Genomic DNA, 15615 nt, shown 5'->3' with positions numbered 1-15615 from the left:
CGGGACTCAATGGGATTCGGGAAATTATGATACGTACCAGGAAAAAAAATGATTTGTTGACTTTTGACATGATCGCGCGATACAAACAGCGTATATCTCGAGGGATATAGATGGTCCTACGGGCCGGGCCCACGAGAGCCCACACGAAATCAGTGCGGGTGGACCTGCCATGGTTGAACGCGGGCTCATGTGCGCCGGCTTCATTTCAACCCAATGCTCTGTGCTGGCAGTGCTGGGTCCCACTCAGCTCCACGGATGCTTCCCCTTGAAGCAAACGATGCAAGCAAATGGAAGAGAGAGAGAAAAGACAGAGTCTAGAGAGAGAGAGAGACCTTGAATGAGCACTCCACTGGAACTGGAAGTTCAGAGAGAGAGAGAGAGAGAGGCGTGGACCATGGAGGAGAAGAAGGGCATGGAGCCCGCCATGGAATTGTTAATGTAACTTCTGCTTTCGAACATGTTCTCGTCAACATTGATTATTTTGCTATTTTTCATTGCTGAACCTCCCGTTTGTTCTTTTACCATTAGTCGTCTGAGCTGAAGACAAGCAATCCCTTTACAGCTGAATCATTGAGCTTACGAAACAAAACCTTCACCTTGACGATTCTCTCTTCCTCTTTCATGTAAAATCACCACCGGAAGCCCCTGCTCCATCTGCTCGTCCTCTGTACGATGAGGCCGACTGCAAGTTGAATGACGAGAAGAAGCAATTGTGAGAGAGGTTTTCGGTGCTTCATCCTTCGGCTTAGGAGATTGCACATCGAATCTATTTCAAGCTACATCGATTGAGTAATCCGAAGAAAGGAGTGGCCGAATCGAAGTAGAAGAAGAAGAGTTCGATGAACCTAGAGGATTGATTGATGGAGTGAAATTTGGGCATTTGACGTCTTGTCAATTCTCTATGAGGGAAGGGACTCCGGCTTTCTGATTGAATTGTCTGAGCTTACCTTCTTGTTCCATGGCGGTGGTGAGTCCCGTGCCTACGCTTACTCAGAGGATCAGTCTAAGTAGGCTTGATCATATTGGGGTTGCTGGGATTATGGCAAGCAGAGGAGAGATTGTACCCGAACCGGTGCCAGTGGCACAGATTATTGAAGACAAAATTTATGTGGCGGTTGGGAAAGATGTTAAAGATAGCAGAATGACTCTGATATGGGCATTGCAGAACTCGGGAGGGAAGAAAATCTGCGTCATCTGTGTCCTCGTTCCTGCACAGAAGATCCCATTCAGTAAGTCACCGTTTGATTCTTCGCCTGGATGATTGCTTAAGTATATATTCCTGTGCTATTGTTATAAAATGCTGTCCTTCTTGAGTAAGTTTGGTTAATACATATGATTGGATTGATGGGTTACTGGAAATTATGATCCACTTGGTTGATTACCCATGATTGAGATGGAAGAGTGAGTTTTTATTGTAAATCAGAAAGATAAAATGGTAAAATCCGTAGGTCAGTTTCATGGGTTTTAGATTGAATTGATTTTCATCCTTTGACAATGTCGAGCACATGATCTGCCAACTTGGGAATAGTTCCCCACATAAAAATGAATGCAAAAGGTTTGAGCTGAGGTCAGAGACAAATGATGAATTGTGCGATGTTAATTTTCTTTTTGCTTGTTTTTGCCTAGCAGCTGCCACTGGGTATTACATTTGGTTCATTATTTGACTGTCTTGAGTTCTTTTGTTTGCAGTGGGTACGGAATTGCCTGTAAACGCAGTCAAAGAAGAGAAAGTAAGGGAACATCGTGAAACCGAGAGGCATGACATGGACGAGCTTCTGGATGAATATTTGCTCACTTGTAAGCAGATGGGGGTAAGCCCACTATCCTTCTTCTTCAGCTTTTCATTGTAAGCTGCTATACTCAGTAGATATTTTAAGTAAGACATGAAGTCCATTAAATTGTATTTCCTATAGGTGCGGGCAGAAAAACTTTATATAGAAAAGGACTCTATTGAGAAGGGGATGCTGGAGCTTATTACTCTACATGGCATTAGAAAGCTTGTCATGGGGGCAGCATCAGGGAGACGCTATTCTAGGTAAGAGCTTAGAAGAGTTTCTTAGTTCGCTCTACCTTTTCTCTCCACCTCCGTGGACATGTTGTGCTCCTCAAAAGCTGTGCTAATTTTGTTGTCCGGGTGACTTAAGGCATGTTTTGATCATGAGGACAGCGTATCATGGGGTCCTTGTACTGATGTTTGATCTCTGGTTTGACTTGCAGAAGAATGACAGAACTGAAGTCGAAGAAAGCTGTCTACATCCGAGATGAAGCACCTATCTCCTGTCATATATGGTTTATTTGCAATGGGCACCTTATATATACAAGGTTATAAGCTAGATTTTCGTTGTATTGTCCTGCAATTACTTTCATGCTTCAGGATATAACGCTTATTAAAATTACTATGTAGGGCTAGTTAGTAATTTTCCTTTACAATTTCTAAATGACCACGCTTATACCTCAGCTAAGTAAATGCTGCTTTATTGCCTGTAAGAAAGTGTTTGGGAAGTAGTGCAATTTTCTATTTTGACTTCCTTTTTTACATTACTGGGAATTTTTAGATTCAAGCAAGATCTACTTTTGCTGCTCATCTCAGTTATTGTTTCAATTTTAGGGAGGGTGTTGTTACTGATCGAGCAAAAGCAGATGCAGAAGCAGAAGCAGAAGCAGAAGCTTCTACTTCAGCACTGCAAATGAGTAGTCCCTCAAATGTTGGACAATTAAGTTTCGCAAGTTCAAGATCCTCTTCATCGCAGAAGAGTGATCCAGTAAAGTTGACTAATCCAGTTCAAGATATGTTGATTCGGGTATTCTCTTCAAATGGCAACGGTCGTGGAGTCAGATTAACTGCTTCTTCTTCACTAAATGAGGCTGGAGAGTCATTAACTGCAAGAAGCTTGTTGGTCGGACCGGGTAGTTATCATGAATGGGACGGAATCGTCAGGGAAAATCCTTCTCCAGCTTCAGTTCTTTCATCATGCCCTTCTAGTCCAGCCTTGGATTCAGCATCATTGTCACTTTCTAGGACAGTGACAAGGGAGAGGAGGCTAGAATCAACTCAATTAAAAGACGCTGCCGTCAGCGAACATTCCTCTTCTCCCAGTGTGCTGGTATTCTAATTTCCCCTTTTCTTTAAGCTATTATGTGTTGCAATTATGGGTGCTCCAGTCTAATTATTTATTGAGGAAAGCTGTTGAAGTTTGACGGATTCTTACAGGATGGAAGCATAGATGATAATCTCTGCGATCAACTTGAACGAGCCCTAGTAGAAGCTGAGAGTGCAAAACGAGCAGCACTTGAGGAGGCAATCAACCGTGGAAAAGCTGAAAAGGACTTTATCGACGCCGTGCGAAGGGTAAATTTCCATTTTCCTATGCCGTGCATATTTTGTTAAGCCATTGCGTCACCAGTATATTACAAATATGAATTTGATTAAGAAATTTTTACTGTACTCGACTGTTCTGTTGCCAGTTGAGAAGTCTTCTTTCCATACGAGAGCAATTGTATTTTTTGAAAGATATAAATATAGATTTGTGAGACCAATCATTATTTTCTCGATTTTAATAGAAATATTTTATGAGAAGATTCGTATAAAACAAATCATGTAAGATCATATTTGCTTTTCAGAAAACAAATTAGATCATTTTTTTTCATAGATAAGATGTGTTTTATATTTGCTTTTCAAAAAGCAAATACGATCATTTTTTTAAAGATGTATATATTATGTGTCATTACTATTATATTTTGTATGATACGTTATAAATAATGGAAGTGCCACACATAAATCATGATTGATCCGGCTCAGAAAAGATATTGTTACTACTGGATGGGCTTTCTTTAATTTTTCGCACGCATGAAGAACATCTTCAACTTTTTGTTCTTTTTTTTTTTTTTAACACGAACTTTTGTAAAATTTTTGGATTCTCCAGTTTTATGGAAAAGTGGAGTCTCCACCAATTTTAATTTCTAGACTCTGCCTAAGTAGTTCTATTGCACGTCATTAAGCCGTCAATTGAAGGCTGAGAGATACTAATCAGACCTTTATGTATTACTTGCAGACAAAAGCACTGGAGAGCCTGTACAGTGAGGAGGTCAAACAAAAGAGAGATATTGAGCAAGAACTTGCAAAACAAGAAGAAGCGCTTGAAAAGATGAAGTGTGAGAGAGATGAGGTCATGAATGAGCTCCATATTGCCTTGGAGCGGAAATCGTCATTGGAGATTCAAATTGCAGAATCTGATCAGGTTGTGCAGGAGTTAGAACAAAAGATTATATCTGCAGTTGAGCTGTTGCAGAGTTTTAAGAAAGAAAGAGATGACTTGCAAATAGAACGTGACAGTGCACTCAAAGAAGCTGAGGAGCTGAGAACGAGACAAAGAGAAAGCTCAAGTATATCCACCCCTCGTTTCTACTCTGAGATTTCATTTTCAGAAATTGAGGAGGCAACTAAAAACTTTGATGCATCGCTGAAGATTGGAGAAGGCGGGTATGGGAGCATATATAAGGGTCTTCTTCGTCACACTCAAGTTGCTATCAAGATTCCGCATCCTCACAGCTTGCAGGGCCCTTCAGAATTTCAGCAGGAGGTAAGACAGTTTGAGTATGTACTTTCTTGAAAATCATAGGTTTATTTGCGATCTGTTATTTTCTTTGTTTTTTTTTTTTTGGTGTGGGGTGGGGGTTATAAAATCAAGAAATCCAGTTACCAAGAAAAGACAGTACCATCTTGAAGGACCTCGCTCACACTTATCTGGGGTCACATAATTGGAATACCAATAGAAGCCTTGCAAATAACTATAGGATCTACTATACTCCGTGTTAAGGATTTGGGGCAAAAGGAAAATGTCATTGATCTGGTGCATTCAATAGTTCAAAGTTCTGCTTCCTTATGGTTGACTGGCAAAAGAAAAAATTTACCTAGAATTTGCTCTAATCTGTTTACTCATAACGAGTTAGAGTTATTATCATGATATTTTCCTTCTTTTTTTTTTTGTTTCTTAGGTCGATGTTTTGAGTAAAGTTAGACACCCCAATCTAGTCACGCTTATCGGTTCTTGCCCGGAAGCTTGGGCTCTCATATATGAATTTCTACCTAATGGGAGCCTTGAAGATCGGCTCAGCTGTCGAGACAACTCCCCTCCACTTTCATGGCAAACTCGAGTACGAATTGCTGCTGAGATGTGTTCTGCTCTCATCTTCCTCCATTCTAGCAAACCTCACAGCATCGTTCATGGTGACATAAAACCAGCAAATGTCCTTCTCGATGCCCATTTTGTGAGCAAACTCGGCGACTTTGGAATCTGCCGATTTCTACATCGGGATCAGAGTTCTAGCAACAACACAACTCTCTTATGCCGGACTGAGCCTAAGGGCACCTTTGCTTACATGGACCCCGAGTTCTTCTCCACTGGAGAGCTCTCAACGAAGTCAGATGCATACAGTTTCGGGATTATTCTGCTTAGATTGCTAACAGGCAGACATGCCCTGGGAATCGTGAAAGAAGTTCAATATGCCCTCGACAAAGGAAACCTAAAAGCACTTTTAGATCCGTTGGCGGGAGACTGGCCCTTTGTGCAGGCCGAGCAGTTGGTTCACTTGGCTTTAAGGTGCTGTGATATGAACAGGAAGAACCGACCCAATCTCGAGTCAGAAGTCTGGAGGGTACTTGAACCAATGAGGGCTTTCTGCAGAGGGTCACCCTCCGCTCCGTTTGGTGGCGGAGAGCAATCGCAACCTCCTCCATATTTCATTTGCCCCATACTGTTGGTGAGTTCATCTCTTTTTGTCTTTATGTTTGGAATGACTTTACATGACGGTATTATTTGATGATGGAAAGATTTTTTATTTTTTTACCCCTTATCGTAAGTGAAAAGAAGGGATCGATATGGTTTTCCGAATTGAAAATGGCTTCTGTAGACAAATAAACAAGACTTCCCAGGTTGTCAGCGTAATATATATCTTTGTTGATGCGCGCGCGCGCACACACACACATATATATATATATAATTTATCAGTTGGCGAGTTCTGATGCATCTTTGACTTCCTTGAACCTCTGTAGGAAGTCATGCAAGATCCGCATGTAGCAGCGGATGGATACACATATGAGGCTGAGGCTCTGAGAGGGTGGCTGGAGAGCGGCCACGACAGTTCACCCATGACAAATTACCCGCTTGCTCATACCAATCTGGTCCCGAATCGTGCGCTCCGCTCCTCGATCCAGGAGTGGGTTCATAACCGTTCAACCTGAACCCTCCGGGTTCTCCTTCATGTACAAGCTGAGTGCCCTTCTTTTTGTTGTTGAATTTTTCTTTCTTGCATCTCATAAGAGTAGAATCTGTCGGCATCGTGGTTTCGCACTCTCTCTCTCATGCACGTTTCCTGCAGATTTTGAAGAGTATATTAGTAGTTGCATATGTATATGATAAATGATAAGATAGTAAAATACAGGACAGCCCAGGAATATTTGTAATCTACTTGTGTATGTACACACTAAAGGTACGGTCAATCTATTGTGTAAATTATGGTACGCTCCACTGGGACGTGATATCTAAATAGATTTGATGTAATGTATCGCAATTTTTACATATTATTTTAGTTTTATTACAATGATGATTTTTTTTTCCTGAGGTATTATAACCTTAATGATTTTGTTTCAAATCTATCTTGTCGTAAAAGTTTCATCCATTTTTTACGGAAATGCTGAGTGATCCGTTAATTGTCTGACGGATCTGACGTGGAGAATATGTGGATTCCGATATAAGAGAAAAGTTACAATGTATATCTCAAACTTTTTTGTTGTTTCTCAGTTTATTCTAACATTTTAATGCTTTTTCAATTTTATTCTAACATTGCGATAGTATATCAATCTTATTGCAATCTTTTACTGTTTTCTCAATATTATCCTAACGGGTGAGGATAAATTTGAGAAATTATGAAAAGATTGAGATAAAATTAATAAAAAAAAGTTGGGATAAAATTGAGAAAATGTTAAAAGATTGAGATACATAGTGTTATTTTTTTCTTGTATTGAGAGTCACACACTCCACGTTAGCGCTGTCAAGCAATTAACACGCTAGCATTTCCGTTAAAAATGGACGGAATGTTTACGATGGAATAGATTTGATATCAAATTATTAACGTTAGGATACCTAAAAAAAATCGATATAAGATAAAATTAAGATAACGCGTAAATATTGAGATATAGGACACAATTTTCCCTTTCACTTTTATTCTGCCATTATTATTGTGTTTTCGGAGATTTATAATTGAATATCATCGATGGCAGATTCAATGAATTAAAGATCAATTGAAAGATACTTCCACTCAGCACTATTCATTGTGAAAAAGAAAAAATGGAGAACGTGGGAGACGACAGCTTTCACCCAAAAAAAGAAAAAGAAAAAGAAAAAGTTATATTATATTATCGGCAGCTTCGGCATGATTTCTCGAATACGAAGTATTAGTCGAAGAATACCTGGTAAGCAACTATAAGTGCGAGGAGTCGAATTACACGAGCAATTTTAATTATGAAACGACAATCATCTGAGATAGTGAGCAAGTTCAAATATAATATTATCAGCAACAATGGGATGATTTTCACGAAATGGAAAGCATTAGTCAAAGAATACATAGTAAATGAGTGAGAAGAGTCGAATTACATGAGCAATTTTTAATTATGAAACGACTATCATCCGAGAGAGCAAGTCGGTTAGGTATCACAGGTCGTTTGCCTATGACTGCGAAAATAGTCCATTTCGCATATGAATTACCCCCAATACCACTTAAGAAGTGCTATTTGCTATACATTGCCCGAATCGGGTGCGGAGCTGAGCCAGATAGTTTCAGTTGGAGTTTGGGTCGGGCTTGGGTCTGACCCAAATGCTCGCAGTGGCAGCCTTCTCTGGTCCTTTTTTTTTTTTTTTTTTTTTTCAATGGAAACGGGACAAAAACCCTAAATAACAATCATTCTCCAGTTAGTTACCCTCCCCGCTAGTTTGCTAATCCACCCCTCCTCTTCCCTCGTGGCTTCTCCCTTCTGGTGGAGTCTTCGGTTGTCCGCCCCTCCGCTCCTACGATAGAATCCCTGCCCTCCACTACAAATGATGGCACTTTAGGCTTAGCCAATCATACCGACTGCTTGTGAATTCTATCTTTTATGGTTGTCCCCCTTTTTGTTGGTTTTACAGGTCTCGGCTCCTCGACAACACTCGTAAGTTTGAACCAATCAAGGAAGTTTAGGTACATTGACTTGATAGTCTAGCTGATTTTGATTAGTATGACTGTTGCTGGTTTGAATCAGTTAAAGAAATTTTGCCGAATTGGTTTGACTATCTAGGGATTTGGCTGTTTAGAAATTGGTTGATTGATTTGGTCTAGCGGTGTGATTTGTAAAGGGTTCCTACTGGGTACCGGTCCAAGACTCCTCTTGGTTCTATCACTCTTTTTCTAGCTGTTTCTACATAGATTGTGCTATGCTATACTTCCCAATGAAGTCCATATAAAGTTTAGTCGCAAAATGTTTAAAACGAACTATAGCAACTTGAATGATCTTTACAATTGTATTTATCATTATTTGATGTGTTTCGGTGACTTTGTATTTTTCTTTGTATTGATCTAGGTGGATTTATTGTTTTTTTTATCTGTAATGTACATTCTTGCACATTTTCTCCTTGTACTTGTTCAATTATAGGTGAAGCTAGGGAAGTGCAATAATATTAACGACATAAGCCCTGAAGGATATGTGATCATGCTCAACGCCTCTCCTGGGTAACATGCTCAAGCCCTTGCGTTCCGTCACACATTTTCAGAACTTGTACCGTTAATACCATCGATTTCCTAGGATTACCTTAGATCGAATATCTGAGCGACATTATTCTTTCTGATGTGCAGGATCCTCATAAGAGGCAAACACAGAGCATACTTTAATTCTTTCTGATGTGCATGATCCTCATAAGAGGTAAGTACAGAGCATACTCGAAGTCAACTCCTGGTATTGAAGAATTACTTCAAACTCTAAGAACTCATTTTGCCCAGAGGGGAAGAATTTAAAAAGTCACGAAGAGAGTATTTCAAAAAGAGTGATTTATTGCCAATGAATATTCATTGATTTTTTATTTCAAAAATCGCTACTATCAAATAAATTATTTGTTTTATTAAAATATTTTTCTTAAAAAAAAGATTTTTTTTTGGATAAATTACACTGGTGATTTAGAAAATTTTACTAATATATCAAGTTGGTTCAAAAATTTTTCTTTGTTACTTTATTGTACAAAATGTTGCAAAAATGTAACATGATAGTATAAATCGTCAAATCGCAACTGACACCGTCAAGCGTCGTTGACGTGATTGAAACAGTAAACTCTCTCTCTCTCTCCCCCTCTCTCCCCCCTCCCCCCTTTCTTCTTTTTCTTCTCGTCTTGCTCTTCCCTTCCCTCGCCCTATTCTCGAAGAAGAAGAAAAAAAAATGGAAGAATCGTCGAAGGAGAGAGAGATTTTGAAACATTTTGTATCATCAAATAAGAAAAAAAATTTTTTAGATCAACTTGATATATTAGTGAAATTTTTTGAATCATCAGTGTAATTTTAGGGTCCCCGATGGACTGACTTCCATCTGCCGAGACAACTGGGAAAAAAGAAAAAAGAAAAAAGAAGAAGCTTTTTCTCAGGTTAACTGAGCGTACAGGCACAGAGCAGCCAGGCCCGGCACTATGCTGCAGAGCTGATGATGCAGACTCGCAGAGACACACAGAGGTTCAAGTTCAACAGGGCAATAACAATGGGGTTTTTATTTTTCTCCTTTTTTTTTTTTTGGGGGGGGGGGGGGGGGGGGGGGGGTGGGGACGGATTGGATTGGATCCTTGGTTTGGTTGTGTCTCCAATGAATGAATCAATGATGGACGAAATGAAAAGTCCTGATTTTATTTTATTTTTCTTGGCTGGGTGGGTCCTTCTTCTCTCTTTCCCTTCCCTGTTCGCAACCTTCCTCTAGAAGTTAAACTCTCTACTATACCATACTCCCGGCTGGGCTGTATAAAAATCGCCATCAGTGAAGAGCAGAGAGAGTGTCAGTCATCTCCTTTCCTCTCCTCTTTCTCTCTGGGTTTACTTTGTGCACCAGCGGAGGATGGGAGAGGAATCGCCGGCGCGGGTTGTGAACGAGAGAGTTTACGTGGCGGTCGGGAAAGACGTCGAGGAGAGCAAGTCCACTCTCCGTTGGGCCCTCGACAACTTCGGTGGACATTTTCGGATTCTTCATGTTCATCAGCCGGATCGCATCGATTACACCAGTCAGTGCCCGTCTTCATATACAAATAAAGTGTGGCTCTTGCTTGCTTTACCAATTTTAGCTGCTGAAAGCTTCCTCGTTTATTTGCTGATATAATATTTGTCTGGGCAATGAATATTGATTGCCTTTGTTTTCTGTTCTGATGATCTGTTCAGCTGTACGATTTTCCTGGAGTCGTTTGTTTGGAGTAGAAAAGTAATTAGTTGTTCTGGTAGTTGTAGTAGTAGCAGTAGTAGGTAATCAAGTGTTAGTTTGCTAGCTAGCTAGCTGCTGTGCTTCGACCCGGCAGATTTCTCTTATCCCGGTTTTGTTCGTGAAGCGTAGTGCCAAACCCCTGCTCGACATCCATCAAGACTGTTTTTTCCCTATTATTTATGGCTTGTGTTACAAGTTTCTACTTGGTTGTTTTTTTGTAAAATGCTACAGTGGGTCCACTCAGTGACAACGAAGTCAGGGCTCGCCGTGAGCTCGAGAGAGAAAACATGCACAAAGTCCTGGATGCTTACATCCACATCTGTAATCAAGCTGAGGTTCGCACATTCTCCTTTTGCCTCTTCAGAAACTAGAGACCTGTTGCCTCTGAGAACGCCCTTTCTTTCTCCAATTGAATCCCAGTTTCCCATGCCCTTTATTTCTCTGAGTAAGTTGGGTATGTTGTTCATATTGCAGTAATTTACTGTGTCTAATTTGAGGTAGGTGACAAAAAAAGCATCTTTTCAAGCAGCTCAAATTGATTAATTTTGACTTACATATTGTGATTATGGCATCATTCATAATTCCTATCTTCTCTTGAATGGGAAATAAAAATGCATATTCTCCCCCAATAATCAATTCAATAGTTATCACATAGCTGGCAACATATTTATTTTTGCTTATTTCTGAAGGTTTATGCGGAGAAGAGATTTGTTGAGATGAGTGATATTGGGAAAGGAATTGTGGAACTCATCGAGCTGCATGCAGTCACAAAGCTGGTCATGGGAGCGGCAGCAGATGTTCACTATTCAGAGTATAAATTCAGTACATGATTATTTTTCTTTATGCTACGTAGAAATCCAATGGTTTTATGAATTCCATAAATTTTCAGGGGGATGACAGAGCTCAAATCCACCAAAGCGATGTTTGTAAATCTCCATGCACACCCTTCTTGTCAAATTTGGTTCACTTGCAGGGGCCGCGTGATTCATAGGAGGTAAACCGGCCCTAACATCCCTGCAAAAGCCTTCTGCATAATTGTTAATCTCTTGAATTTCTCATGACCATCTCTGTGATATTATGGAATTTATTCAGGGAAGGAGATTTAAATACTGTTGACATGGATTTCATGCCTTCATCGGTACCACTTTACTCTGAAGAGTCCAACTCGAGGAGTTCTCCAAGCTCGACTGCTTCGAGCGAAGTGGATGATGACTTGGTTATGGTTACTTACGAGAGAGGAGAGTCAAGCGGATCCATATTCGTGCCTGCTTCAGCACCTCTATCTGAGGATGCTCATCATTTTCCTCCATTCAATCCACCGGTAACAAGATCATAATTGTTTTGATTATCTGCGGAATCCTGAGTCAGATTCATGAGCTACCCAAGTGAAAATCTTAGCCAACGGCCCTAATAAACTGAGATTTTTCTTTTTGCCTTTCTGGTAGGAAGCAATTAGGAACGATGAGATCTATGATCAATTTGAAAGATCAATGGTGGAGGCTGAGAATGCAAGAAGAGAGGCATTTGGGGGATTGATGAGGCGCCTTCAGAAGTCTGAAAAGAATGCCATCGAAGCTATTCGCAGGGTAACTATTATAACTTGATGCTTATAAACTGTTATCTGATAGCCAGTTTCATACTTATGTTACAGTTACGTTCTTGATCTCTCCGAATCGGAAATTTCCATTTAACTCCAGCTGGACTCTTTGAGGACCTATTTGATCTGATACATAAACCACACTATCAATATGCAGGCAAGAGCATTTGAAAATATGTACAAGGAGGAGTCGAGACGCAGAAAGGAACTCGAAGATATCCTCACTAAAGAGAAACAAGCATACGAAGCAATGACAAAAGAATTAAATGATAAGATCGTTGCTTCAGAGAGAATGCTTGAAAGTTGCAAGCAAGAAAGGGATGATTTACAGGTAGAGCGGGACAATGCGGTTGGAATCACAGAGGATCTCCTTAGGGATCGAGCCTCAGAGGCTTCTAGTTCACAGCAGGAAGGTTTCTTGTCAGAGTTCTCTTTCCTAGAAATTCAGAGGGCTACCGATAATTTTGAGCCCTCCAAGAAGATTGGAGAAGATGGTTATTGCAACATCTACAGAGGTTTTCTTCATCACACGCAAGTGGCAGTGAAAATGCTGCAGTCTGATAGCCCTCGAGCCCCATCACAGTTCCAACAGGAGGCAAGTTTCTATATTCGTGCTTCTTTCTTATAGTTAAAATAACATCAAAATAATAGGTCATTTCTTCCACCCATATATATTTTTCCTTCTGGAAGATATTCACTTGCATAAAATTTTATCTGCATTATTTTTATTTTTATTTTTTTTGCATATTTTTCTGGTGTTTCCTAAAGCACAGAAAGCATACGGCTCTGCCTCCTGAGGAGAGGGGAGGGGGGTTGGTGGTGGTGAACCTGAAAGATGGTAAACACAGTACCCTTTCTTTGATTTGTCTGATGCATTTCTTCGTTACATTTCAGCTCGACATCATGAGTAAGCTGAGGCACCCGAACCTTATGACCCTAATCGGCATCTGTCCTGAAGCTTGTGCTCTAGTATACGAGTATCTTCCTAATGGTTCACTTGAGGATCAACTTCTCTATCAAGTTGACACGCCACTCCTCTCATATCAAACCCGTATTCGTATTGCCTCAGAAATTTGCTCTGCTCTAATTTTTCTACACACCAATAAGCCTAGTTTGTATATCCATGGTGACTTGAGGCCTGGGAATATTCTGCTTGACGCTAACTTTGCAGCGAAACTCTGCGGTTTCGGGAGGGGACCAGGCCTTCGAATTAATCTAGAACCAGGCGATTGCCCTCACGTGGACCCTCACTTCCTCACCACAGGAGAGCTGTCGGCCAAGTCCGATGTTTACTCATTTGGGGTTGTGCTTCTACAGCTGTTGACTGGGAGGGTCGCGTTTAATTTAGATAGAGAGATGCGAGATGCAGTGAATGGAGGGAACACGAGCTATATGACTGCTCTCTTGGACCCATTAGCAGGAGAATGGCCGGTTAGATTAGCGACTGATTTGGCTCACTTGGCGCTAAGGTGTTGTGACATGGATCCAAATAATAGACCCGATCTAGGGTCGGAGGTGTGGAGCGTGCTTGAAATGCAGAGAGCTTCTCATGTTGAAGTCCCATCATTTCACCAATCCAATCCCGAAGAAGATGATCGAGTACCGGACAATTATCTCTGCCCAATCTCACACGTGAGATCACTCTTTGCTTGTTTTATTTCTTGAACAATAAGTTTCTGTTGGGTTTGCAGAAAACTGCAGTCTTATGCCGCCTCGTTCGATCATCGCGAACTTTTCACGGCTGGGAATTGGTCTTAAACGAACCTCACCAACTTGCACTCTTACGCGCAGGAAATCATGGAAGAACCAACTGTGGCAGCAGACGGCTATACCTATGAGGCACAGGAAGTGAGAGAATGGTTAGACAGGGGCCACAATACTTCACCATTGACGAACCTTCCACTCGATCACTTAAATCTCACCCCGAACCGCGTCGTCCGGTCGATGATCCAAGAGTGGCTGGACAACCATCCTCATTTTTCCGTCTCGTGAAGGTCTCATGTCACGACAGCTAAGGCCTAAGGGCCAACTTTATTACTCTTGCTTCGGCACGTAAGGGTACAGTCCTAGCCTCGATTCCGGTCTCTTCTCCATGTTTCTCTTCCATCTTTTTTTTTTTTTGGGTCAAGTATGCTTCTCTTCATCTTTAGCTTCTGAAAACGGGTTCTGAACTTGATTTCTGATGCATTAATGGAAGTCTGTAAAAATTGGCCTCCATTTCATTACACTTCTTGGGCTGAGTTTGTAGGTCAAACTTCAAAGGCACCCGAACCATTGATTCCTCAGGCCCAGTTTCTTCCAAGGAAATCATATAAACCGATTTTTGGGGCAACGACTTGATGTGTGAATTGCATGAATCAATCGGTCGGCCTGCCCTGGTACAATGAAACTACATCAGCAGCTTTGCTGTTTGTCTCTGTATAATAATGCATGTAATCTAGTTTTGAGCTTTAACTCGAGGGAGTTGAGTGAAGTTGGGGACATTAATTTGAAGTCGGAATGAGTTGTAAACAAACATGAATTGCCGTACGAACATACCCAGCAAAAAAAAAAAAGAAAAAAAAAGAGCTGCCATAAAATAACAGCTGCGAGAGTTATTGACGAGGCGAGATTGTTAGGAGTTTGCCGTCCTGCACCCACCAAACCTCCACGTGAGGAATAAGAAGAATGATTGGTTGGGAAAAAAGAAAAAAAAAAAAAAAAAAAAAGAGAGGAGGAACCTTCATGTGCTGCAACCGCAATTGCCGCGCGATTAATTTCATTGAGAGGGATATATCTCTATGAATTTATTTCAATAATCTTATCCATATCTGCCTGCTCTGCTTAATTAATAAAAATTATGTAATCACCCCGATGAGCATCGGTTTCAGTCTCGCATTTTTACCAAGAAGAAGAAAAAAGTGATCACCCGAATAATCTTCCATTAATAACTTTAGAAAAGGAATAACTATACACGTAGGAATTATCACAAACATTTATTCAGTAAATTCGAATGTCTCTTTTTATATATATATATATATATATTCACAATCAGTCTTACTAGCATTTGGCTTGATGACAATAGTAGTTCATCTATCTAAGATTCTAATGGAAAGATTGAAGTTTGTACTGTATACTTACGGACGCTAGAAGTTGATGAGTGTTGGACTCACTATTGAGACGTCTCGAGTTCTGGAAAAATCGAATCAAATGATGAATTTTTCTAGCCTACCAAACAAAACCACTCAACAAAAAGAAACCAACCTCGACGACCATACATACACACGCACTGGTCCATGATCGCAAGCAAACAAGCAACCTTCGCTGTTCTTGCTTGTCCATGAAAACTAAATTCTTTCAATCCCCACGAAATATATCTACTAAATAATATATATATATATATATATATATATATATGGAGTAAATAAATATTAGGTTTGCCCCCGCCCAAAATTAAAAGCGAAACCAATGGGCTTCAACTACTCCAACTACCCCCCAACATGAACTTTAATCTCCCGTATAGTAAGTAGATTTCATAATTTTTAACTTTTAAAACAGCCGCTTC

At 40.4% G+C, this 15615-nt stretch overlaps 2 protein-coding genes and 1 long non-coding RNA gene across 5 annotated transcripts; all 3 read left to right on the top strand.

The window, feature by feature from the left end:
- The first annotated feature begins 281 nt into the window (after positions 1 to 281).
- On the top strand, positions 282 to 6594 carry LOC116204043 (U-box domain-containing protein 33). 2 transcript variants are annotated; one of them, XM_031536083.1, is made up of 10 exons: positions 282 to 438; positions 643 to 1229; positions 1690 to 1811; positions 1914 to 2035; positions 2218 to 2322; positions 2609 to 3104; positions 3212 to 3349; positions 4053 to 4580; positions 4996 to 5760; positions 6053 to 6594. In XM_031536083.1, exons 2-10 carry the CDS (start codon positions 959 to 961, stop codon positions 6239 to 6241), a joined length of 2736 nt encoding a protein of 911 aa, XP_031391943.1. In that variant the 5' UTR covers positions 282 to 438; positions 643 to 958; the 3' UTR covers positions 6242 to 6594. The 2 variants fall into 2 exon arrangements, with proteins under 2 accessions (XP_031391943.1, XP_031391944.1); XM_031536084.1 differs by having other exon boundaries at positions 294 to 438; positions 529 to 1229.
- Positions 6595 to 7758: 1164 nt separating this feature from the next.
- On the top strand, positions 7759 to 9196 carry LOC116203826. The gene is made up of 3 exons (XR_004156305.1): positions 7759 to 8232; positions 8684 to 8760; positions 8884 to 9196. It is a non-coding gene; the product is annotated as an uncharacterized LOC116203826 (long non-coding RNA).
- A 629-nt stretch (positions 9197 to 9825) lies between these two features.
- LOC116203825 (U-box domain-containing protein 33-like) lies at positions 9826 to 14564 on the top strand. Of its 2 annotated transcripts, none has more exons than XM_031535770.1 (9): positions 9826 to 10280; positions 10706 to 10809; positions 11164 to 11285; positions 11364 to 11468; positions 11567 to 11795; positions 11920 to 12060; positions 12229 to 12666; positions 12966 to 13703; positions 13863 to 14564. In XM_031535770.1, exons 1-9 carry the CDS (start codon positions 10118 to 10120, stop codon positions 14061 to 14063), a joined length of 2241 nt encoding a protein of 746 aa, XP_031391630.1. In that variant the 5' UTR covers positions 9826 to 10117; the 3' UTR covers positions 14064 to 14564. The 2 variants fall into 2 exon arrangements, with proteins under 2 accessions (XP_031391630.1, XP_031391631.1); XM_031535771.1 differs by having other exon boundaries at positions 10171 to 10309.
- Positions 14565 to 15615: the final 1051 nt, after the last annotated feature.

This window comes from Punica granatum, chromosome 4, assembly GCF_007655135.1.
Source record: "Punica granatum isolate Tunisia-2019 chromosome 4, ASM765513v2, whole genome shotgun sequence".
Taxonomy (NCBI): Eukaryota; Viridiplantae; Streptophyta; class Magnoliopsida; order Myrtales; family Lythraceae; genus Punica; species Punica granatum.
Note: the sequence above shows the minus strand (reverse complement) of the source record. Positions and strands in the feature narration are given on the sequence as shown.

Excerpts from the sequence above, each read along its gene's own strand:
- LOC116204043 (XM_031536083.1), top strand. The coding sequence starts at position 959 with ATGGCGGTGGTGAGTCCCGTGCCTACGCTTACTCAGAGGATCAGTCTA. Across the intron at positions 1,230-1,689 it reads TGCACAGAAGATCCCATTCA|TGGGTACGGAATTGCCTGTA; the intron begins GTAAGTCACCGT and ends TTTTGTTTGCAG. Across the intron at positions 2,036-2,217 it reads TCAGGGAGACGCTATTCTAG|AAGAATGACAGAACTGAAGT; the intron begins GTAAGAGCTTAG and ends TTTGACTTGCAG.
- LOC116203825 (XM_031535770.1), top strand. The coding sequence starts at position 10,118 with ATGGGAGAGGAATCGCCGGCGCGGGTTGTGAACGAGAGAGTTTACGTG. Across the intron at positions 10,281-10,705 it reads GGATCGCATCGATTACACCA|TGGGTCCACTCAGTGACAAC; the intron begins GTCAGTGCCCGT and ends AAAATGCTACAG. Across the intron at positions 10,810-11,163 it reads ACATCTGTAATCAAGCTGAG|GTTTATGCGGAGAAGAGATT; the intron begins GTTCGCACATTC and ends TTATTTCTGAAG.